This window comes from Prorops nasuta, unplaced genomic scaffold (assembly GCF_024137725.1).
Source record: "Prorops nasuta isolate Cenicafe-Biocafe unplaced genomic scaffold, Cenicafe_Pnas_1.2 PNAS00019, whole genome shotgun sequence".
NCBI classification, from domain to species: Eukaryota; Metazoa; Arthropoda; class Insecta; order Hymenoptera; family Bethylidae; genus Prorops; species Prorops nasuta.
The window spans coordinates 581,232-606,146 of NW_027116816.1; the positions used below are offsets into that span (position 1 = coordinate 581,232).

At 31.9% G+C, this 24,915-nt stretch overlaps 6 protein-coding genes across 7 annotated transcripts; 2 read left to right on the plus strand and 4 right to left on the minus strand.

Moving 5' to 3' along the window:
- Positions 1 to 5,102: 5,102 nt before the first annotated feature.
- LOC136780342 (transcriptional regulator ATRX homolog) lies at positions 5,103 to 6,663 on the plus strand. The gene is made up of 2 exons (XM_066738636.1): positions 5,103 to 6,076; positions 6,153 to 6,663. Exons 1-2 carry the CDS (start codon positions 5,179 to 5,181, stop codon positions 6,659 to 6,661), a joined length of 1,407 nt encoding a protein of 468 aa, XP_066594733.1. The 5' UTR covers positions 5,103 to 5,178; the 3' UTR covers positions 6,662 to 6,663.
- A 2,641-nt stretch (positions 6,664 to 9,304) lies between these two features.
- Positions 9,305 to 13,947, minus strand: LOC136780340 (protein lin-54 homolog). Its single transcript, XM_066738635.1, has 10 exons — positions 13,624 to 13,947; positions 12,279 to 12,691; positions 11,884 to 12,204; positions 11,573 to 11,809; positions 11,281 to 11,499; positions 11,076 to 11,192; positions 10,409 to 10,992; positions 9,860 to 10,103; positions 9,584 to 9,780; positions 9,305 to 9,493 (listed from the first exon to the last, which is right to left on the minus strand). Exons 2-10 carry the CDS (start codon positions 12,663 to 12,665, stop codon positions 9,316 to 9,318), a joined length of 2,484 nt encoding a protein of 827 aa, XP_066594732.1. The 5' UTR covers positions 12,666 to 12,691; positions 13,624 to 13,947; the 3' UTR covers positions 9,305 to 9,315.
- Positions 13,948 to 14,037: 90 nt separating this feature from the next.
- On the plus strand, positions 14,038 to 15,760 carry Mt2 (methyltransferase 2). The gene is made up of 2 exons (XM_066738638.1): positions 14,038 to 14,488; positions 14,604 to 15,760. The coding sequence occupies exons 1-2, from the start codon at positions 14,395 to 14,397 to the stop codon at positions 15,641 to 15,643; spliced, it is 1,134 nt and encodes a 377-aa protein (XP_066594735.1). The 5' UTR covers positions 14,038 to 14,394; the 3' UTR covers positions 15,644 to 15,760.
- LOC136780343 (DNA helicase MCM8-like) lies at positions 15,729 to 17,515 on the minus strand. Its single transcript, XM_066738637.1, has 7 exons — positions 17,170 to 17,515; positions 16,930 to 17,090; positions 16,650 to 16,862; positions 16,470 to 16,594; positions 16,198 to 16,408; positions 15,985 to 16,128; positions 15,729 to 15,923 (listed from the first exon to the last, which is right to left on the minus strand). The coding sequence occupies exons 1-7, from the start codon at positions 17,507 to 17,509 to the stop codon at positions 15,729 to 15,731; spliced, it is 1,389 nt and encodes a 462-aa protein (XP_066594734.1). The 5' UTR covers positions 17,510 to 17,515.
- A 64-nt stretch (positions 17,516 to 17,579) lies between these two features.
- LOC136780346 (DNA helicase MCM8-like) lies at positions 17,580 to 18,766 on the minus strand. Its single transcript, XM_066738642.1, has 2 exons — positions 18,625 to 18,766; positions 17,580 to 18,559 (listed from the first exon to the last, which is right to left on the minus strand). Exons 1-2 carry the CDS (start codon positions 18,764 to 18,766, stop codon positions 18,258 to 18,260), a joined length of 444 nt encoding a protein of 147 aa, XP_066594739.1. The 3' UTR covers positions 17,580 to 18,257.
- Positions 17,580 to 20,855, minus strand: maf-S (MAF bZIP transcription factor K). Of its 2 annotated transcripts, none has more exons than XM_066738640.1 (3): positions 20,687 to 20,855; positions 20,029 to 20,390; positions 17,580 to 18,856 (listed from the first exon to the last, which is right to left on the minus strand). In XM_066738640.1, exons 1-3 carry the CDS (start codon positions 20,717 to 20,719, stop codon positions 18,778 to 18,780), a joined length of 474 nt encoding a protein of 157 aa, XP_066594737.1. In that variant the 5' UTR covers positions 20,720 to 20,855; the 3' UTR covers positions 17,580 to 18,777. The 2 variants fall into 2 exon arrangements, with proteins under 2 accessions (XP_066594737.1, XP_066594738.1); XM_066738641.1 differs by having other exon boundaries at positions 17,580 to 19,531.
- Positions 20,856 to 24,915: the final 4,060 nt, after the last annotated feature.

The window sequence follows — 24,915 nt, forward strand, 5'->3', positions numbered from 1 at the left end:
GTCCCTCGTCGCGCGGAGCTTCGAATAGTTGGACGGGAATTCGTGATTTTTTTCCCCGGTGAAAAAAGCCTGTAGGCACTGAAAGGGCGCGGGATTTATTGGATAAAGAGAGGAATAAATGGAAAGAAAAAAAGGATTGGTCGGGGCATGGGAAAAAACAGCATGGGAGGCGCGCTCGTTGATTTAGCGAAAATTTGAGACGCACGGTGACGATGAAAAATGTGACAGTTCAGGTTGAAAGTGGAGTTTGCGCGAGTGAGCGCCTCGGGAACAAATGTTGGTCTTGCCCGAATCCCGGTGTGATTCGTTAATTATCGCTCGTGTCCCGCTCGCTCGATTCGATTTAAACGAGACCGTATATATATATAGTACAGAGCCGACGCGCGCGTATATATATATATATATACTCCCCTCTCGCTCTCTCTCTCTCGCTTATTCGCGAATGAGAAATTCATTTTAGCTTCGTTTGTCGCGTCGTCAGCTTTTTCGAATAATTAAAATCATTCGCTTGGCTTGATGCCTTCAAAGTCCAATGACTGATCGTCGCGTCATCGTGCCGAATTTAAACGTTTCAAACTCCATGTGCACCCATATATATATATTATACCTATATATAACTTATTCTCTTTTCTATTCTTATTTGTCACGCTGAGAGGAATCCACTTACGCACTGAGTTTGCAACGTTAAACTCAAACCCATCTGCTCAGAAGCATACGAGTTATCTATCGGTATCACACCCCTCCCCCTCCTTATGGTATTCCTCCAAAATCTCCTCGTATTTTCTAATCACTGAAACTTGATCAAAAACTCCTTCGATTTAATGCGAATGCACGCTAAACAACGTAGGACCGAATTCCTCTACATCAAATGAGTCGTTTACTTCGGAATTGAGCCAACTTACAAATTCCATATATTCCATCTACTTTAAGTTCTAATGGGTGTAATAAGAGTCGATGTAGAAAGATTAAATATATCTGGTTATAGATACTTTCGTATTTTTGGAAAAGTTTGCTATAAATGCACGAGACAGAAGGAAAGCATGGAACGCGATTTTCTAGAAAATCCCTTATAGCTCGGTGAATTTATTATCGGTATTTATCAAGCAGTGCGTCATACGTCCAAACACCGCTCATGTCCAGCGAACCGTAACGATGTATCGTATTATCAGTAACTGGAGTCGGTATCGCCGTTCTGTTGCACCTGCTGCACACTACTCAAAAATAGAGTATGCACTACATCTACAATCGCCTCGATTTATCTGCCATTCGTTACGCTTCCCTTTCCTACTAAATTTATCTCTTCAGCCGGAAAACTCAATTAACATCCACTTTCCTTTACTTATTGATATTATCAGTTTCATAAATCTCGAGCAAAGCTGCATGATGTAGATCAAATTGGATTATACATGTTAATATATTTTAAAGGCGTATAGGAGACTGGCTAGAATGTTAAATTGTAATGTACGAATCGCTGGAAATTCTTTTTTCATAAATTTGCCGGGGCTAAGGGATCGAAGAAAGGAAAGGATCGAGGTATGCATTTCCAGTAGAGATGGGATCAAAGCTACGATTTCCTTTTCGCGCAGAGATTTTCATCGGTATAGGCACTATGGAACATTAAGCATGCTTTCCTAATCTAACAAATGTTACCCGTGATATTTCTTAAAGATCGCCGCATTGGCATATTCCTATTGGTATTCGCATATAAGAAAAGTTGTGCGCATTCTTGGCCGGTTTTTCCACTTGTTCGTTTTCGCTTCCTGCACATGCCGGTTTATGCAGCGCAGGAAGCAATGCGAATTCAGGGAGCAACGCGGGAGAAAAAGGGACAAGAAAAAGGGAGAAGAATATCGACTGGGCAAACACATTCGGTATTCCGTTTTCCCGTTTCTCTCTCGTTCGCCCCCCCCCCCCCTTCCCGCCCTCAACCTCTCGAAGCGACCGCTCGCCCGCTCGCTCGCTCGCTCGCTCGCACGGTCGTTCGTTGCTCGAGAAAAATATGCTGGAATCGACGATAAATCATAATGCATTTTGGCGCCCGCGCGGCGTTATTTATGTCTTCCCCAAAGATGGGCAAATGCCGTGAGTCCCTTGAACTTTCCAGCTCGGTCAAGCATAACCACGCGACGGCTAACCATAAAAATCCTCCCTGCTGCAATTATCCTCCTGACCCATTCCGCAGCGCCAACTATCAATCCTACGAAACCGACAAGGCCTGTATATATATATACCTGTACTAAATATTGAATTAGCCCGCGAGCCACACGGACAAATAATGCCCGTGTGTTATATACTTCTGCTGACAAAACGGCGCGGCTTACAGTCGAGGATTTGCTCGATCCATCGGGCAAGCGACGTACCGCCAATATAGCGGTGGGTGTAACGCCACATACACCCTTTATTATCTTTTATTCGACTTGGACCTATTCGAACAGAGAAATAACCATTTCACGATAGCCACGTGACTTCCGCAACCCCCTCCATTTATATATACAAGTTTCACTTTCTTCGCAAAAGAGATAAACCTAGCTCCTGCCTGTATACACGTACAAACGCGTCTCCCCCACATTACTATAGTCTTCTTTGACAAGTGAAACCCTATGCGTATAGATATGGTACAGTATTTCCATATATTGTTCAGCAATTTAAGCAGAATCGAACTTTAAACGAGGATTTCTGCTTTTATCAGAATGAATAACTTGCGAAAATACATAGCCGCGCGCAGACATAATGTTGTCTCGAAAGAAAATTTCGTTGGTGAAATGAAGCAAGAGTTCATTAGCGACTGCGAGCTCTGCAGTCTTTTATGGAATGTAGCGCGCTGAGATTCTTGAAGCGCAGGTACTTTGCATTTGGCATTGAAGAGGAAGCTTTTTTCGCCGCGCTTTAGAGGCACCGTAACGAATAACGAATGCACGACTGCGACATATTTCACGCGATAAGAAAAGTCTCGTGTTCTTGGTCGACCGCGTAACTCTTCTCGCCATCGCGCTAAGCTTTTTTCCACCATTCTCAGTTTATCGCAGGGATAAAGCAGTTTTCAGCTACGCTTCCCGTCGCACGTCGGTCCAGCAAAGGACCATAACGCTTTATATCTCGTATAGCGTGGCGTGGCCTGGCTGCAGTAGTTTTCCCCCTCATCCTTTTACCAACCTTTCACCTTTGTCCTTTTCCTGTTATTTGTTATTACAGTGGAACTCGGTCTGTAATGAAATATAGAAAAAAGCCAGGGAAACGCGAGGAATCTGCTACGAGAACCGGCCCGACACAGCCTTCCTCCGGATGATTCATATAGTACGAACCTATCCAAAGACAAAATATTGCGCTTCCACGAACCAACGGCAACATAAAGACGCGTAACATTTTTCCAAACAGCGTAACATCGAGACGTGCGATGATCCGAACATGTTCGCGCAACATTCATGTGTAGCATCCCTTTAAAACGACGTCTCAATGCCGACCAGCCAAAAATTGTGGCGGGCATGCTCGCAAACATGCATGTGAATGATACGCGAGAACGTCACTCGACGACGTTATGCACGGGGAAACGTTGCAAGTGGAAACGCGCCTTAACAATATACCCCTTCCCTCCGTTGAACCTTTCCCTTATCACTATACTCACCCTTGTATTTGCAAAGCATTCGAACAAAAATACCACTCGTATAATGGTTCTGCAACAAAAACTACCTCCTTCGATATCTCTTGTCTTTTTATTTACATTATTTTACATACCGGGAAGCACTGTAGTCTCACGCCAAGTGATCAAAGTTAAGCTACTACCACGTTATATTGTGTCTGCCTCAAAAATTCTCCAAGCCGATGATAAACGGTTAACTGCCTATTCTCTGACCTCCCTAATAAAGCGATGCAGTATAATAAAACGAAATAACTTGATTAATATCCTTATGTTCCTGGTACAACAAGTCTCTCAAAAGCGTCTATACACACATTATCCCTTATTAATCTTGTGCAATCGCAAATTCGTTAAATTTTTTAAAGAATTCTGTCTAGAAAGTCAAAAATAGGAGGTAACGATGGACATTCTATGTGACGACAGATCACTCTGTCCAATTTTTTCCAACTTTACTTTGACATTGAACATCAATTAAAGATACTCGCATTATAACACTCAATAATTTCTAATACCAAAATTTAATGAGCAGCTACTTCATCGTTTGATTTAATCAGTGCAAGTATCCCTACTATGCCCTAAAAAGCAGTATTTACATAGATTAATTTGGAAAATTAATCGATTTGTTGTATCATTTTCGATGGTGATACCGTCTAACGGACAAGCATGGAACTCAAACCAAACCTTCAAAATACTTAGTGTACTAGATAGCGTTACCGTCGAATGTAATCTGTTACACATAATTTAAAATAAAAAAGTACGTACTATTTTCTTCAACGACTTTACCATTAAGGGAATATAAAACCGACAAAGAATTTCAACCAAGAACATCTTTAACACTAAAGCTACCATATGCCGGTCAAATGACCCTTTTTAAATGTAAACACGTGCATGTATAAAAAATCCTCGGTACGTTCAGTGTTAAAAATATTAGGGAATATGAAGATTTTTAAGAAAAGTTAACTTACTTGTTTTACCACCCTATAACCTAATACAGCCCGATTTTTGCAAAATTATAAAAGAATTAATAAAACTTATAAACAATTATATTTTTTTCCTGCCATTAATTTGAAAGAGATCGATGCTCGAGTTAAAACAGATTTTAAAGATACGCCTATCTTGGTTTAACGCATAACCAGACTTCTACGTAAGTGAAATAATGTAGAATTTTGTTTTCATATAGGGCTAAATTGTTTATCAAGAAAATCTACTATATATTTTTAAATGTATTAGCATGATTTTGCTTTCAGAATACTCACTGAAATTTTCTTTAGTCTAATGCGACATTAGTGTCTTCAACATTAATGTCAAGAAAAAAGTAGGATTTTCATTTTAAAAATTTATTTTATTTTACAAAGAAAAACGGATCATATTAGGCTAAAACACTTTAAAAGGAGCGTGCTCGGGATTTGAGGCGTTTTGTTGCGAGCGGTTCGAGAATCGAGACTCGGGCCAGTCGGGCTACCCGGACTACCTCGCTTAATTCAAGATGGCGACAGGCGAATGGCAAGTGGCAACTGGCAATGCTGGCAGTGTAAGTTAAAAAAATGACACGATTTGCACGAGCAAAGGGATCTAAAGCATCGAACGAAAGGGTAGCTAATGATCCAACCCCATGGTATGTAATGAAACAACAATTGACAGAAAATACCCAAAATACAAATTCGAAAGAAAAACCAAAAACAGTAAAAGAACTAATTCAAGAAAAAGATGAGCATTATTACCATAATTCATTAGGAAATATTAAATACGATTGGGCAGAATTTGAAGATACTAGTAATACTAACCCTGAGAAATCTAGTAAACGAGTGGAAAATAAAGTAAAGTCAAAATCTAAAAGAATTCAAGCTGACGAAATCAACTTAAATAAAAGGCAACCAGCACTTTCCTTGAAAGAAAAGAAGAAACAACAGTTACCAAAAGAAAGAACCATAAAAGATAAACAACCTCTAGATGAAAATAATGATCAGAGAAACAATTCAGAGCATAAACAAAAAAAGTTAAGTAAACGCCAAAAACGTAATTTGAAAAATCAGATAAATAATAGTAGCAAGATTAATAAAAACGAAAATGTCTTAAAATCAAATTCTGAAGATTTGTTTAGTAAGGTTCAAAAGTCATATACAAATTCGAACAAAATTACTTTTAAATCTATGAAACAATTAAATCATGATCCTGATAATCAACTAAATAGAGGGCCTAGTAATGATTGGAACAAAGGTAATAATTATAATAAACCACGAACGCATGTCCAAACTATTAGAAAAAGGAAAGCACCTAAAATAAGGGATAATGAGCAGCATAAACGAAGAAAACCTTGCGCTCCTCCTCAAAAACTAACTATTAATGGCGTGGAAGTTGAGATTGTTCAATATGATGGATTTCCTGTAAGAAAAGAAGATGCAGAAAGATTGACAGATTTAAAGCAACAAATGATAATGAGAAGTATTTACTATATCTTAAAACTTAAAGAATATTAAGTTACATATGTTGGACTTTTTACAATACTATTTTCTTTTAGGTATTCCAAAATCTGAAATTGATGCTGCAATGAAATTAGAAAGGCGAAAAGCAGAAAAAGCATTAACCCGCATCAAAAAATGCGTTTGTTTTCACTGTAGAAAGTCTGGTCATAATCTTTCAGATTGCCCAGAACTTGACAGCCATCAAGCTGCTACTGGAATATGTTTCAAATGTGGCTCTACCGAGCATACGCATTTTGAATGTAAAGTTTCTAAAGCAGGAGAATTCAGATATGCAACATGCTTTATTTGTCGTGAGCAAGGACACATTGCTAAGCAGTGCCCCGATAATCCTAAAGGTGTTTACCCTCAAGGTGGAGCATGTAAAGTATGTGGAGATGTCACACATTTAAAGAAAGATTGTCCAGATCTTCAGAAAGAGAAAGAAGAGACAGCCATCACCTTATCCACAATTACAGATAATCAACTAGAATCATTAGAAGAGGATAAATCAAATAGAAATAAATTTACTAAAAATAATTCTAATAAAAAAATTGTTAAATTTTAAGTTTAGATTATGTAAACATTAAAATATTCCATTTGACCAGAAACTTCCTTGCACATAAATTTTATTAAAGATACATTCATTTAAAGAAGTTGGGCTATCTGTAAGGACTCCGTAATATACCTTGCTGTTCTTTTAGTAAATAAATAATTTAAAAATCAAAGTACTTTATCAAAGACTAAATATTATGATTTGTTTCTTGGTATCATATGAATAGCAGAAGACAGTGTATTTACACAGTTTATTGTTGGTGCACAGATTGGTGTAAAATAATTCATACACGAACATACTTTGAATCAAAAGAAACTACAAATTTCTTTTTAAGTGTACCCTAAAAAAGTTTATAATAGTTTGATCTGATAGATTTTATTACAAAAAGTTATATCTTTTTTAATATATAAGTATACAATTTTTAAATAAAAATTTTGTTTCTTTGTGCACTTTTAAAAAGTTTTCATATTGCGTTAAGAAAATGTCATTACACCAGGAAAAGTTTGATTTCACTTTTCTAAACCTCAAGAACCTTCAAGATGACCTTACCCTCTCAATATGTTTTATACACAGCATATCTAATCTAAAAATGTTCTAAATAACCAAGTTTTTCTATAGTTTTTAATTTTAACCTGATATCAGTTTTAATAAATTTGTTAATTCAACTTTGTTGCTACTTATTTACATATGAGCTACAATTAGTAAAAAGTTATTTTTACCATTTTCGATATAAATTATGAAAAGTGATATAAAATTTTAGTTCAGCACATGTAACATGTTTCACATATTCAATAACCAACCTTTACTGATATCAAGCTTTCTACTACGTCACAATACTGGTGAATCTGTTTATAAATAGTGCAGCGCTAATAAATTTTAATACATATTTTGCATATTAATTTAAAAAGTTATTACTCATTAAGAATGATATACATATGAAATTCTAAAATAGTGTTATTATTTATATCAAACTGTAGCTGCTTTTTTAATCATCAATATTCAATATTTCAAATTATAATAATATGCTTTTACACAAAAGTAAAAATTAAATAATATATTGTTGTTTCAACTTATTATTGAAATTCATATGTTAATACAGTATTTAAATCTATATTTGTAACTGTTATATTACAAGTTTCCTGAATTAACGTTACATATAATAAATCAACTTTATTTATATCTAATTTACATTTATGCTTTGTAATGTATGTAATTATAATTATGTAATTAACAACTCTAATATGTTATTGTAATAGGCATTTGTTGTGGTGAAAACACATTATCCTTTTTCCCATTTAACAATGTATTGGATACCCAAGTTGTCAATCTGAAGTGTGCAATAAATGATGTCACTCTTAAAAGGATTTAAAAAATTTCGTCGGAATTCCACAAAAAACGTTTTCCAAAATTTTTTAACTCCTAAATATTTTGAATTCGAATTAAAATTTTAAAAGTAGAAAATTATTATGTAGAATACCATTAAGAACTTAAAATTGTTTGAATTTTGATACCCTTAGGTTTTTAGATAACTAAATTAATATTCTAGTTTTTAAACACTCTGCAATCTAAGTACTTCAGAATTTATTTTTGTAATAATAAACCAAATTTGGTTAACATAAAAACACAACATTACTGTACTCCCCTACATAGAAATTACAAAAAAAGTAAATAATAAGAACTTTCTGACGATATTCCTCGATTCTAATATACGAACCAATTCGATAGCGTTTAGCAGATTTGTTTGCATTACACGTATACTCTTTCTGAACTTTTCATAAAAAATGTTCAATTCGTGTAACAATAATTTTTGTGAAAACCGCAAAAAGTACAAAAACAAAAGCGAGCCTTTCATGTTGATGTAATTTTAATCCAAAAGGTACTATTATACCTTTGACAGCCAAGAAATTAATACTGTAAATATATGCACAGTTGTATATTTTTTACTTAGAAAATGAATGATCAAATATGCCATATTATTTAACAAACACTTGTTATAAAAAAATCAATCATTAAAATATATTAACTAAATATATGCAAATTGATTTATAATAAATGGGAAAAAGACTAAGCAACCTAATCACCTATTACAATCAGCAATATATAAAATAGATGCAAAATTACACGTGTCAATTGCCTAATGTTTCTGAAATACACAATTACCCTTAGAAATATACATTAAAATAATAAAACAAATTTTTAATTAATTTAACTATCACTAGATTCATCTTATTCAATGATACATCTTGTACGATCAAAGTTTATTATTTGCAATTTCTATTATTAAATAAATGTTTAATTTTCAAATCAGTCATTGATTTTAATAAATAATTTCATAGTAGAAAGTTCTTTAATTACTTGGTTTTTCTAAGAAGTTAATCCTCCTTATATTTTTAAACGATATATCAAATTTTAGATAGGTTAAAATTAACTCAAAAATAAAGAAGCAAGTAGGTATTATTTATAATATTAACAGGTACCATTGATACCACCATTAACAATTTCTTCCGAAGAGTAAAGTGATGTTTATATAATAATTGTACTCTTTGGTAAGTAAAATTTTTCTTTAAATGTGTTTGCTTCATTTCTGGCATTTATCTTCTCAGGTGATGCAAATTTCTATCATTTTGTAATAATGGAATACAAGTTATCCACTCAAAATGCACCTGCTAGGTTGCCTTATGAGCGGACTCTATAATTTCTTGCAGACATCGACCAAATTCTTCAATTATGAGTCTTTGAGAGGTTTCTTCATCAAACATATTTCTTTCAGCTTCATCAGCTTGTGCCATTAAACATTGACAAGTGATTTCTACTACTTTATCAGTCAGTAAATTAAACGGTTGTCTGTAAAAGACAAACAATAATTAATATTAAGACAAATATATATATATATATATATATATATATATTGTATTTTACTTTGCTATTACTAACCTAGCGCCACTATTTGATGCTGCCGGTGGTCTAAAAGCCATTTCAGGTACCTGAAGTTTAGCTTTATTCAAAGTAAGCTGTGCTGTTCTAACTTCAGCAGCATCTGCCAAATCTTTTAAGGACTTTTTCTCTAAATTTGGCTCTTCAACATTTCGACAGCCTATGCATTTGCAATTTGCAGAACACGGAATTTTTGCCTAAAAATTAACATTACGGATTATCTTCAAAATTTAAAGTAGTTGTGTTTTAACTACGATAAAAAACAACTATACATACCTCATAACATTCGCAATAATTTTTTAAACATCCGCTACGTTTACAATTACAGCCTTTATTATGTCTTCGAATATCATCCCCCATTTCACGCCCTTTTCCAATCTTAGGACGGAATGCATTAGGGTTTCGTTCCAAGCAAGATTTAATAGCTCTTTGTCTCTCTTCCTCATTCCCCAAATTATTAGAACAGTTGTTACAGTTGCACATGTGGCAGAACTCCCCATTGGCGAAACAATCGCAATATCTACGGGTATTCATTTTCAATTAACCATTAGCTTTGTTAAAAAGATAAAACTGTATATATTAACGAACAAAAAACGCCAAGAAACTGCACTAAACTTTGTACTTTCTACTAATTCGTCAAAATAGAATTAACAAAAGAATAACGACCATGGCCTACTAAAGGAATGTAGAAATGCCATTGATGATACAATTTGGAACTGTTTTCTTTTTTTTCAGCACTTATAAATATTAGGTAATCATATAATACGGATTATATACTACGTATCTACATATTAAACGAGTAAATCATCTTTCCATTATACTTACAGCTTTAAGCATTGAGACTTTGTACAATTGCATGGTTTTCGAGGTCTAATACCATTAGGCTCGATATTAGCATATGGCCTTTGAGACGTCTTATTTTCTATAACTGTTGCTGCTGGCAAGACATTAGTGGAGCTTTGCAAACTTTGTGAAGTTCCTAGTAAGCTTGATGTTACTTGTGGCGACTTCAATTTTACGTCATCTGTATGTTGCTGTTGAATATACTGTGCAGGAAGGACTACAATATTACCTACATTTGAGTTAGTTGAAAGAACTGCTTGTCCGGATGCAAGCTGACTTAATGCCGATGCAGGAATTGCAACTGCATTTTTTGATTGATTATTCATAGTGGCGGTAGCTGGAATTAATAATCTCTGACTGGTTCCTGATAATGTTGCCTTTGGGGCAACAGTACGTAAAGACTGAGTACCAGTATTTAATGGTACAACTTTAACAATCTGCTGTTGGTTACCAATTTTTTGGTTTACCCCTACAGTTTGAAGTGCATTTTGCATCTTTGATTTTCCCACAGTTACAACATTAGTAGTACCTGATGAAGGAGTACTTACTAATCTCACATATTGCACCTAATTGAATAAAAGTTTGTAATAGATATATAATTAATATACCAGAAAAATAAACAAATAGGAAACTGTATGCTTATATTTACTTGTCTTCCAGGCATTTGTATCTGGTGAACTTGATTAGATCCAGTAACAATACTTTGGTTAGCAGGTATTCTAATAACTTGTCCACTACCAAGTACAGTTCCAGGTTTTAGAGAGCTCTAACAAGTAATGAACAATATTATTTATTAGTATATTAGTAAGTACTGTAGAAATTATTTTATTGCTTGAAAGTAACTGATTACAAACCTGCCTTATGATTACTTTCTGGGGATTTTGTTGACTGGATGGTTTACTCGAAGATGCAAAATTTGTTTGCTGATTTGAAATTACAGATGATTTCATTTGTGAGTTAATTGTAGGTGCAGGCAATATTTTTGTTGGTGATTTTACAGGAGTACTTGAAACAATTGTCATTTTTGATGGTTGAGAAGTTGTTGATTGAATCAACTTATTAACAATGATACCCTAATAGGGTTTCAAGAATAGACATTTAATAGCGTCCTAAATCACTTTTAAAGTATTAACTTTAAAAATATACCTGTTTTTGAGGTGAAGATGGTAAAATATGTTGCATCTTATTGGTTGAAAGAAGTCCCATTTGCTGTGCTTGAGCCAATGTTATGGTTTTTGTTGGACTTGTTATGTTCTGACTGGAAACACTACTACTTAAAAATTTGATAGCCTGTGCAGGCTGATTTTCACTTTGAGGACTTGATATTAATACCTGCTGTCCAGGCTGTGTTTGATTTCCAGTTAATATCATTTTTGTATATACCTATAAAATAAATTTCTATATATTCATATATGCAAAAACTATGATACCTACATGTGAGTGTAAATTAGCCTTACATTTTTGTTTTGCTGCATACTCTGAGCTGGACGCTTAATTGCTGACTGAACATTTTTTAAATTTTGAACATTGCTTACTGTAATATTCCCTGAATGACTAGTAGACATGACAGGTTTATTTGATTGAGCCGATCTTAATTGCACTATATTTCCATCAGCAGACTTTGCTGTTATAAGGGTTTGTGCTAATGACTGCAGCTGTACAGCTGATGCTGATGAAGGATGAGAAATTTTTAAAATCTGGCTCGCACCTTGTCCTCCTGCAGGTGAAACTATCATAATTGACTGGCTTTGCGTTGATTGATTAATATTTGGATTCATCTGAAAAATAAACAGAAAAGACATGGATATATAATTTATTATTAATTTATAAGATTTAATAGTCTAGGATTTACCTGTACAGCTGACACTGGTATTCTCTGCAGTGTTGGTTTTGTTTGAAATATAATATTTTGATTATTTTGTTGATTTGCTGATGTATATACAATCTGTTCATTCTGAACCTGTAAAGGAACATCAGCCATTTCTACATCAGGTATTATTGTTTCAGTCTCATTATTTTGCTCAATTATGATTTGTTCCTCAGTTGCTATAACTTCCTCAGCATTCATGCACTCTAATTCTGCCTGGATATTAGCAAAAGCTTCAAAATCATTAGATGTATATTGTTCATTGCTATGTGAAAGACTTAATGCACTGAGGTCTCCATCCCCAAGGGTACGAGGGTCAAGGGCCAATGGCTCAACCAATGCCCTTGCATTTTGCCCTTTATTTATAGACATATCTGTTACTTATTTGCTATATCAACCTACAACAGAAAAATAACGTACAATTACAATTTACATCTCACTACTATTAACGGATAAAAATATTTGTGGAAATAGGTAAGGCATGCATAAACTATTACATAGTAATTGTATAAATTTTCATGCGCTAAGTTTCAAAAAACAATTTTACACAAAATTATTGTTATATTTAAGAATATATCCTTGTTAAAAGGTTAAATAAAAGCAATATTTTGTTCAAGTATGTTTAGCATAAAAAGGTTAGATTAATGTCTGATATTAGTAATAATTCCTGCATCACCAAAGAAATAATATTAATGCAGTGAATAATCTATGTTTAAAAAATTACACAGTGATTATTTAATAATTTCTATCATAATAAATAAATTCAATTATTAAGATTTAAAAATTCAAAATTTCAAATCAACAAATTATATACATGGACCAATTATAAGTGTAATAATACAGTAGTGTAAAATTGTATATCGAATACTTTCAAAAGCGGATAGAATGTTTACTTTTAATAAATAGAACAGCAAAATTTGAATAATGGTAGAGAATTCGAAGGATAAACTATCGAAGAACATTAGCGCCATTTATTGCACTAACGCGCCATTTCCCAGACATTAAATTTATACACGGTTTTTAGTTACATCGAGAAATGCACTCTAAAGTTTTACTTCAAACATTTAAAAATTAACAAATTTATTTACATAATTTGAGAATAGAACTCTGATTCGGATAAAAAGTTTTTCCAAATTCGAAAGAAATTATACTTAACCTAAAAATGATTATTTTGTATTGGGTGCGTACAGTAGTGGGTGGGGGCGTGTCATATAAACATACAATGCTTATGAAACAAAATAAGCACAATTTGTTTTTATTACTAAACAACTATAAAAGCTCCTTTCGGATGATTTCTTAAAAGGTTTACCTATAAAATATAGATACTTACGCGAGCTTTTAATTCCTCGATTTTGTTCAAAATCACGCGCCCACCATTGCTGTCCCACAGTGCACCACGCACCGCTGTGTACAAACAAGCCCAAAGGTCGATTTCCCTTAAAAAACACCAATTCATTTAACAGTATAACAACTAATTCTCTAAACTTTTACGCAAATGATTTTTTATTTATAAAACTCGCTAATAAGTAGCAAACGTTTCATGAATTATATTCTAACTGTTTTTAGAATAGAAATTTCGCGCACTTTGCAGAGTTCGTTTTCGCCATTTTTGCTGTTCCGCGGTTAAAATTCTAATAATTCTACACACATGCACGCACGCACACGTCAGCTTCTTAGCGCCCTCTGGGCTCTGGAGTGGTCTTATGGTCTACCTGAATTTCTTCAGGAAAAAATTTATCACATTTTACACATATGCTATCTGCCATTACAGCTTACAGAGCACATTAGAGAATTAAAAGTATTCAATTGATTCAATTTTATATAATTTTGTTCGGCTTTACTTAGTTTGCGTGATTCGCTCTTTCACTCGGAAATCACTTAAGTATGTTTCAAAACACGGTATCTTTTTAAAGTGATAACGTTTTATGTACGTTCAGAAGGCTCCATACTTAAATCGTGTGATACAATTTCAAGAAAATGTAGAAATGTATCTTTCTCTTAAAAATTGTACATTTCTTTAATTAATAAATTAATTTATTGAGAGCTTTTCGTATGTCTATGATTTTTATACATACATCACGGATATTTGCTTACCTTTCGTATGTTTTGTTTGAACGCTAAATTATTTGTTTTAAAAGAGATGAATATTTTAGAATTGTATAGTGGCATAGGAGGAATGCATTTTGCATTGCGAGGTAATGCTACAATTAAAATTTAGTTTAAATTAATATTAATTTCAATGTGCAAATAATATAATTTTTGTACTTAAGAGATTTTAAACATATTTCCTAAATTTTGGTTATATTTTAGAGAGCAGAGTTAAAGGCAACATTTGCACAGCAATTGATATAAACACTGTTGCTGGTGAAGTTTATAAATATAATTTTCCTGATGTTCCTATGTGGAATCGAAACATCCAATCTATGAATATAAATGATCTTAGAAAATTAAATATTAACTGTATATTAATGAGCCCACCATGTCAGCCTTTTACAAGAACAGGACTTCTGAAGGATCAAGAGGATGAAAGAACAGCGTCTTTATTTCATATTTTAAAACTAATTCCACAACTTGAAACTTTGCAGTACGTTCTACTTGAAAATGTTAAAGGGTTTGAAAATTCCAATTCAAGACATGAAGTAGTTAAATGTTTGAAAAGCTCTGAGTTTAATTACACAGAATTAATTTTAAGTCCATGTCAATTTGGTATACCTAACTCTAGGCACAGGTATTACTTGGTTGCTAAGAAAAAAAGTCTTAAATTTGTCTTAACTTCTTCTGTTTTATTAACAAGCTTACCAGAAAATATTATGAAACTTATACCAAAGAGCACACATTACCAGCTATTGGATAAAGATAAATTAAGAAATACAAATGGTGGTAAGAAATGTTTCAAAATAAAGCATATTTTGGAATTAAACGATGATCAGCCTTCATATTTGATTCCACAAAAAATTCTCCAAAAACATATAAATGTTTTGGATATTAGAAACAGTGAAGATGATGGATCTTGCTGTTTTACAAAAGCATACAGACATTATAATGAAGGAACTGGCTCTGTATATTGTCCTTTACCTAAAGATATCTATGCAACAAAGATAGAAGAATCAAAAAAAGTTGATAAAAGTTCATACGAATGTTTGAAAATACTAGAAAGCCTGAAGCTAAGATATTTCACTCCTACAGAAATATCTAGGTTAATGTGTTTTCCAGAAGATTTTACATTTCCAAATAACATAACTGTTAAGCAAAGATATAGACTTCTAGGAAATTCTATAAATGTATATGTAGTAAGTGTATTAATATTTTTATTAAATATTGACAAAGCAGATAAACAATGTATAAATTAATTTAAAAAAAAACTTAAAATATTTCAATTAATATATTTTAGTAATAATCTAGTTGAGAAACTGTTAAATCATTATTTTCCAAAATTTAAAAGTTAAGCTTATAAGTATCATTACTTATTAAAAGAATGTGACCATTCTCATTTAATTTTTCAATAAACAATCTGAAATTGCCAATAATTAAATTTTTTCTTTCACAAATGTTTTTTAACTCAGCAAAAGAAAACATAGTTTTTTTTAACAATTTAGCTTCTACCTCTAATAGTTGAAAAAATCTATCCACCTGTTAAGAAAAGTTTCTGTAATTTTTCAATTTCCAGATGATGTTTTTTTAATTTACTCACATTTTTTTGGGTCATTTTACCATTATTAGGTATATTTGGAGTAGAACAATCTACTATACTTATTTTTGTATATTCTAATACTTCAATAGCATCTAATACATCCGAGTCAGTGGCTTCTTTTCTCAATTCTACCTTTGCCCTTGCCTAAGAATACACTAAGATACATCAATTTGCTTACATTGACTAAAATATGTCTAACCAGAAAGTACAAACCTGTGTTAATTTAATTAAAGTTTTAAAAATACTTGTAATTGAATATGAGGCATTCTTTTCTAATTCTGTTTTTAAATAAGACTTTAGTTTCATCATAGCTTTGTCTGATAGTTTAGGTTTAATATGCTTTCTTGCATACTCAATATATATTTTAAGGAAAGAAGGTGGTAATACTTCAATAGCCTCTGCACTTAAGTTCACTAAACTTTTTCTAAAAATTTTTGTTATTTCAATGTAGCTCTATTTATACTTAGGAAGTAAAAGAAACTTACTTAAGCGTAATGTTTCTAGAATTGTTATTGCAATTAGAATGGAAAGTGTGACTTGGTGTAAAAGATGGAAAAAATTGTTTTCTTTGTAAATCCATTGTATAATCATATAATTTTTTATCATGTTCCTAGGAAATAGAGATATTATTTTTAATTTATTAACATTAGCACATTTGTTTGTACCTTATCTGGTTGATCAGAGAGAACGAATACAAGTTGAAAAAGTGAAAGCAATGTTCCACTGATGTTTAAATTTTCGCTGAGGGATTTTGATTTGTTGTATCGAAAAGCATTAGGTTGAATAGATGCCAATAAAGATAGCTTAATGGGTATTTGTTTTATATGTTTGGAATCCACAATGGATATTTTTTTATCCAACATAGCATTTGTTAAAACCTATTAAATTTTAAATAGATTACATTTGGTTTGTACATAAATTAAAATGTTCAATATTGTATCTTACACGCCATTGGGATTGCAATTTATGTAAATCATCAATACAACAAAATCCATTATTAGCTAATGGTAATGCTCCTGCTACAGCTATAAAATATTCTGATGATGCTTTTTCTTTAAAATGAGATACTGTTAGATTACAGGCTGAGCTTCCATCAACATAGACACCTAAAGAGTGTATTAATCCATTTAGACAATATGTAACTATTATAAAGCATTTAATGTAAAACCATTATTTTTAAAACACCTTTTGGCGCTCTTAATGCACAACTTTTTAACACTTGATATTTTTTAAAGCCAGGATTTAACACAATTAGCATATTTATATTGTCATCAGTATAACTGTTATGTTTACTACCGCCAAATAAACTTAATACAAGTGCAGCTTTAACAATTTCTTGTCCATGTAATTCAGGACATAAAGAAAGTATTAATAATTTGAAAACATTGGGATGATCTTTTATTTTATTTATGATATCTGATGTTTTACTAAGGCTTTCTATGTGTAAGTTCTCAATCTCATTTATTTTAGTAGTAGCCGCTACAGCTTTGATGATGAAAGCGTTTTCTCTTGTTTTATCTTTCATTACAGTATCTTTATATTGCTGAACCTTTTCAATAGTTAAGAATAAATATAATAAAAACTTTATGAATCAATATTTGAATAATATTTTTTATTGTATTATAATAATGATAGAAAATAAAATACTTTTACAATTCCAGTCACAGTCAGAACATCGCCTAAAGAAAACATATTAACTAATTTATTTGTCAACTCCACCTCTACAGCAACTGGCTCTTCAGACTCATTAGCCACCTTTAATATTACATAAAAAGTAAAACTTATTTCTGAGTTTTTCTACTATAATTCTAATTTTAAAGCATCATATTGCTCTTACTGTTTCTTGTATTTTTATAATTTGTGACAAAATATTTGTGGTATATGGAGAATATTCATCAAATACTAATTTTTTGCATCCGCAAATACTACACATTTTTGCTTTGAAAAATTGCCCATTAATTTGTTTTACGACTTTTTGTAACTTGCATTTACAACATACAAAAACTTTATAATCTGGTAAAAGATGACTGCTGTACATTTTTGTTAGACAGCCCCTTATAGATACCATTGTACCTAAGATATAGCAAAAGGTATTACAAAATAATCTATTAAATTATAATAACTCAATTCTCTTTGTAATAACCTTGCAAATTTTCTCTTATATTTATTAATGGTAAAAGTGGATAGTAATTCTGTATGCTTATACTAATCCTAGGGGAACGATGTTTATAAAAACGTGTATTTTGTTCTCTGTTTATAATATCTAATATAATCTAAAAGAGATAGTTCTTCATTTTAAATGATTTTATATGATGCATAGTTCTTGAACTTTTTTTTTTCAGTACCTGATTTGCTGCAAATTGAAGACAGGCTAATGTATGCTGCGGATTAAATTGAACATCTAATTCAAAAGTTGGCCATTGATATAAAAATATGTCATCTGCTAAAAGTGGCAGCATGTCATAAGTTACTCCATCGCTTTCGAATTTACTAAATTGAAACATTTCTTGGTGTCTTTCAAAGAAATCTTTTACAGCACAGATTTTTTTCAATGTTAAAGAATCTTCTCTATATTCTAGAGCGTTAAATATGAATGATATATTAAAAGTTTAGGCGATGTATTAGAAATTTAACACAAACCTTCAAGAAAAAAGTAAGACCTCCAAATATTCTCGAAGGAATCTACATTTCTATCTAAATCAAAATATTCTTCCACAAAAATTGAACTGCTTGAGCTTATTACAGACATGGTACACTTTTTGTAGTAGCCCGCAATCCGCATTCGGAAAAATGTTAAATAAGTTTAAATAACCTTCCAAGAGTCATGATTGGTCGACTACCCTTATAGCTGACCAATAGGAAATCGTTTATCCTACAGGAATAAAATGTAAAGAATACGGTCAATACTACTCAATACGGTTAGTATACATACACATTGCAACATCGCTGACTGGCTGCAATAACGGCAAAATTTAAAAAAATATATAAATTTGAATTAAAACTCTAACAATTTTGTTTTATATGTTCTACTATTAAATAAAATTAGCCTAAGGATACCTCTTCTAAATTTCGCTTAGCGCGATAAATGTGCTATTTTTTAGTAAAATACGTAGATGGATAAAAAAAATATCAATCATTTGTTGATGTTATGTCGTTTTCGTACTATGAGATTACATAACACTGGTACAAATATTGTTGCAATAAACTGAACAATATTAATTATTTGTACAATTTAATCCAGTTGTATAAAATGAATAATTTCGAAATCAATTTAATATATAAAAACTCTGAAATTTTCGTTGTGCCGTTGTTACTACCAGTGAGCAATATTATGCACTTTTTTTATTTTCCAACGTCAAATTTAAAGTTATACGTTAATAATAAACGCACCTTTTTTAATAAAAGTTTCCTAGTTTTATTCTGCATAAAAGCTACATGAGAGCCTTTCCTAAGTTTGGTATTGACAATTTTAACTTATATATGTAGCGTTCGCCATTTAGAGTGGTATAAAGCGTGCACGTCAGAAAGCGTTTATCATCATATCTATCTGTTGGAGATAGCAAAGTTAAATTTTGATAAAATCTCACCAAATTAATATAATGTGATATTTCAAAAAGGCTGTATATGCACAAATTTAATATTTCTTATGGTTACAAAGCTAAATGTCTTTTAGCATCTATATTCTGAATTGTTTTAAGTGGCAAATACTGTATATTTTAAACGATACTTAAAAGGCAAATAATAAATGTCAAATTTCATGCTTTTAGAGAAAGCATTACGCTACCTTCAGACATGATTAATTTAATATTAAGATTGGTGTCCACAAAATATTCTTATCTTAAGTTCTTTCAAGATTGAAAAAGGCAAGAGCATAATATTAAAAAAACTTAAAGTTAGAAGATTTTGTGTGTCAATATTTTGATTAAGATTATATCAATCTTAATGTAACAAAATTGTTTATGACAAACATGCACAGAAGTCAAAAATACTTGAATAAACTTAAATTTCTAACAAGAATAATAAAGAGTAATATATAAATATTACATAGTTTCTAATTCAGGTGGAATGTGAATTTTTTTCTCAGCAGCAAATTTCTTCAATGCCATGTACTTTGAGTGCCAAGATTCAATCTCTTCTCTCATATGATTATTTTCTTCTTGCATCGTTTCCATATCTCTATACTCTTGAGTCTTCTCAGATTCAAGTTCATCCTTTTGTTCAATGCGTTTAATACGACAACTTGCTGCATAGCCTCTGTTTTTTAAAGTTCTTCTACGCTGTTTCATGCGAACAATTTCTTCTCTGGATAGGCCACGTAGCTTCAGTTGCCTATTCAGGTCACGCACAGAAATAGTGACAAGCTCATCGTCACTTATATCCAGGCAAGGTCCAGGTGAAAGAGGATCCTGTTAAGAGCATCAAGTAATTAAAACTAATTTATTCAGGTTTTGAATATTAAATTAGGATGTGCTGTAAATAGAAAGTAATATTCCAGAGTAAATTTTAAATTATACTTCTTTGTTAGCATTTTATAAATATTTATATGCTAACGAATGTTTCAGTTTCAAGATAAGCAAATATTATTGTCGTATACTGCGTGTAATAATGCTCCGTTTAGATAGAAGTGAAACAGTCTTGTTTACGAAACGGATCCCATCATCTGAAGGTCTAACCCTCTTGTACTTAAAAAATGAATACTTACCATTTTCATAGAACGTTTACCATCCATGGACATATTTCTTTGAGTGAAAACTCAAGTGCCAGCTCCGAGAACAGACAAAATCCTTCGTTTTTCCTCGCCTTTTGCGCTTTCCCAATAAATTTGCTTAGTCATTGTAATATTCCAGGCAGTCACGTTCATGATCGCCATCCTTCCAATGTAAACCGTTAAAACCCAAGTTAAAAACATTGACCCTAAATCTTTATTTACAGATAGCACATGACACTCATTGACAGACACGTACACACATTAAATTCATTAAAATAATTAAATAATAGCTATATAATTTGTGAAATGAAAATAAAATTTGTTAATCAGATTAGAAAATATAGTGATTTATACGTGTGTGGTTAATATATATAATTATCTAACACTTATTATATTTTAAAATACATATATGTATTGTCGTGTATACCAGTTTTGTCACGTTTTTTATTCTACTACATTTAAAGACGCTTAATACGTAACTTTTTTATTATATTAGATTTCATTAACAAAAAAAATTATTTCAACTGGCACCTGAATGTTATGAAGAAAAAAGAATACTTATATTTAAAAAAATTAATTTTACGATGGTAAAACGTAAGTATTTTGGCTGAAAAAGAGAGGTCAAGACGAGTGAAAGTATATGAGAAGCTGGGGGGGGGGGGGGGGGAGTCGAAAAAGAAAAGGAAACGGTAAGACTGTGTCGAATGTCGATATCGAAATAATATTGACCAACTTGTTTATCCACCTAGAACCTGACAACGGCCATTATCCTCTCCTAGTAACTCAATATAGCTAAGGGTGCCGACAAGAATAGAAAGAGGTTTCACCAAAGCAAGTCAATGGATGAATGGAAGGAAAAGTGGTTTAAGTACTTGTTTCTTCTTATCTTTTAGTCAAACGAGAGTTTATAATTTATCCAAAGTATGGTGTAACAACTAAGCTACATACATCATTTATAGAGTGTATAAAAGAACATTTTCAATGCTTTAATTATTGTAGATTTACGTCCTTAAGGATTCTATTACTGAAAAATTATTTTTATCGAGAGAAAGCCAGAAGGGATGAAGTTTAATTCGATGCCAAGAATAGAACTTTGAACGAAATACATACACCCACACACATAAATATATCATTAGTATATGTATACATATGGCAATGCATCTTTTGGATTCTTTAAAGAAAAAAATTAAATCGTAGGACAGTGATAACAGGATATAATACTACAAATAAGTTCAAAACTGTACAACAATTCTCTCATTTACTGTAAAAGTAAAAACAAATTATCGAATGAGCCCTCTACTATAATTGTAGTAATTTTTTAATTTTTAATGTTTTTCGTATAAGGGTCATTGAATAATTAATTTAAATTTTCTTCATAATTAATTGGTAATAATAGTTGCTAAAAAATAAATGATCGTTTCTGCTATATTGAAAATTTTTAGCAAAATATATAAATGAAGTCTCGTAACAATGGAATCATCTCGATTTGGCTTTTTTTCTTACTCAAAAATCAGATGTCCTAAGCTGTCTTGTTCTAAATTACTTTCAAAATATATTCTAATCTATTCATGTTTTTTCTTTGATTATTATTTGTCCTATCCGTCATCCTATTTTCCACTCGAAGAAATTACAGGCTGACAGGCTTTCAAATTCAATTTATACCTACGCGTTTTCCAACATTCATTAATCTTCATATTGCCATCTTTTATTTTCCAACAAAATTTGTAAAAATATTTAAACGAATTTGAGAATTTGAGTTTGTAAACGTGTTATTGCTTATTGAATCTATTTTCATTTGGTATGGAAATGATATCACGAGTACAAAATTGGTGTTACGAATAAAATCTAATAAAGCAGAAAACATTAAAGTAGATTTAATCTTGTGCCACTTTTTTTAGTAAACTTGGCCAACCTTTATTTTCCTCCTAATGGCCATCGCTATCCTAATATAAAGCATATTTTATATTTGCCAAACTACGTATAGGGGAGACCGGGGACAATTGTAACACGTCACGATTGTATAACATTCAAATTTGTGGCTTCGTTCATTAATGAAATTTAAAATCGTTTAATACCATTCTAGAATGCTACAAGACGCTGTAGTTGCAATAGTTTAGAGCCGCCAATGCGAAACCATTGTTTGTAGAAATGAGAAAATCAGTTTTCTGCACTCTTTTGTAAATATTTTACTTGCTCTTTAACTTTGAATTGCTCAGTTACTAATACTGTGTAATTATTAAAATTCGATACATGACTGAAATCGTCATTTCTTCGAGTAAATTTTTCAATGTCGAAGGATTTTTAAACATGCAATCATTTGGCGAAATTTTACTGCACAATAATTTAGAACGTGTAGGGTCAATTGTACCATGCTAGTCGAATAGGAAAATCATACATGTTTCTATCGCACCATCAATAACTCATTGCATATTGCAATAATCATCGTTCTGATCAAGTAAATGTTCATATGTTACAAGAAACAAAAATATTTTTCGTAAAAAGAATTTTATTTTTATAAAACAGTCAATGGTTGTTATTTTGATTATTTACAAGTAAATGTCGTTGTTTTCATGCATGTTAACCTTTAGATAACACACTCCGTTTATTGAAGTATTTTCAACTACTTTTTTATCCATGCACTATGGGAATTACGCTGCACATTTTACAATTAACCCCTGTGAGGTATCAATTGTAACAAATTGCACGTGGTACAATATTAATTGTTTACGTATGGATTAATTAAAGTAACACTTCAATAAAAATATATTTGCATTCTAGATACATGTAGGAAATATCATATTTTTTTTGAGATTTTTAACACTAATAGGATCTTCGGAAAAAAATGAGACTCTCTGTTACAATTGTCTCCGGTCTCCCCTATATAGTATATATATTAGACATATATAGTATATTTTAGTGTTCTCAAGCAATTCAGGACGCATTGCAGTATTTCAAGTATCTTGGTGCTCGAGAAATCACTTAGTGCCGCTATTGTCCTCTCTGCCCTTCCCATTCTCTCTAGAGATACAAGCGTCGATCGGTCCGTAATCAAGTCTATACAGTGCCCTCTTTAAATCCCAAATTCAATTAGGTTTCAATCGTAGAAAAATTTATCTTTTACTTTTCTGTATGCAAAGTAGTCATTAGCAAAGATTTGTAAATTGTACTTCTGATTATGAAGAAAGTTTTCAAAAACAATGAACGAAAGAAAACAAATTCGGTATAGCATTGGTTTGCGCAAGTCAATATTCCAAATGTTGTAAATGTTTCAATTTTTTGTACAATAATGTCTACACGACAGAAAAATTGATCCACGATTGGGATAATTTACTTGATAATTAATAATAATTTTGAAACTCGTCAACTTGAGTAAGTATAAAAAGTTTTAGAAGCAAAGTAGGACACGGAATGCTCTATTTATAACAATACTCTCTATACGTATACTAATAATTTCATTACTGATGCCACTCTTATGTTCCTTTCTTAAAGTTTAGTGCAATTTTATAGCATAAGATGCGTTTGTTCTATAAGCATTGTGTACGGTAGGACCAATACCGTTCTTTTCTACTGCAGAGACCGCCGGACTAATGTGTACTTTTCCACTTATATATAGCAATTCATCGCGAACGCCTTCATTCAATTATTTGCTCCAGTATATCTAAAAGTGATTGATGTACATTATCGCTCGTTATATGATAATTCATTCTTTTCCTCTCCGTCCAATTATTATCAATTAAATATACTAAAAAATTTAAAGACAGCATCTTGTTAATAAAGTATAGATAGTACCGGGGCTAAATTAATTCAACAAATCCTCATTTTACAGCAACATGCACACATGCAACATTTAAACCCGCATTTATCTAATTTCCTAAACTATTTTTCAAAGCGATCCTAGAGTAATTTGGAAAATAGCTCCATGCATCGCGCTCGACCATTCGTTTGAATTGTTCCTGGTTTAGCGCCGTGGCTATCCAGAAATAAGTGATATAGAATGGTACAATACTGTAACAGCAGAAAAGTAACAGCTTGAAATTTAATTGAAGCGAACTTAAGAAAAAGAGGGGAAAAGTAAAGTGTACATAAAGAGATAAAAGTAAACGAGGAAACTCGTAGTTTTAAACAGAGTATTAAGAACATAGGGGAGATTGCAATAAAAGCTAACAATAGCCAGAGAACGAGTTGCAAAGTTTATATTTATTTCTTACGGTTGTACATTGTCT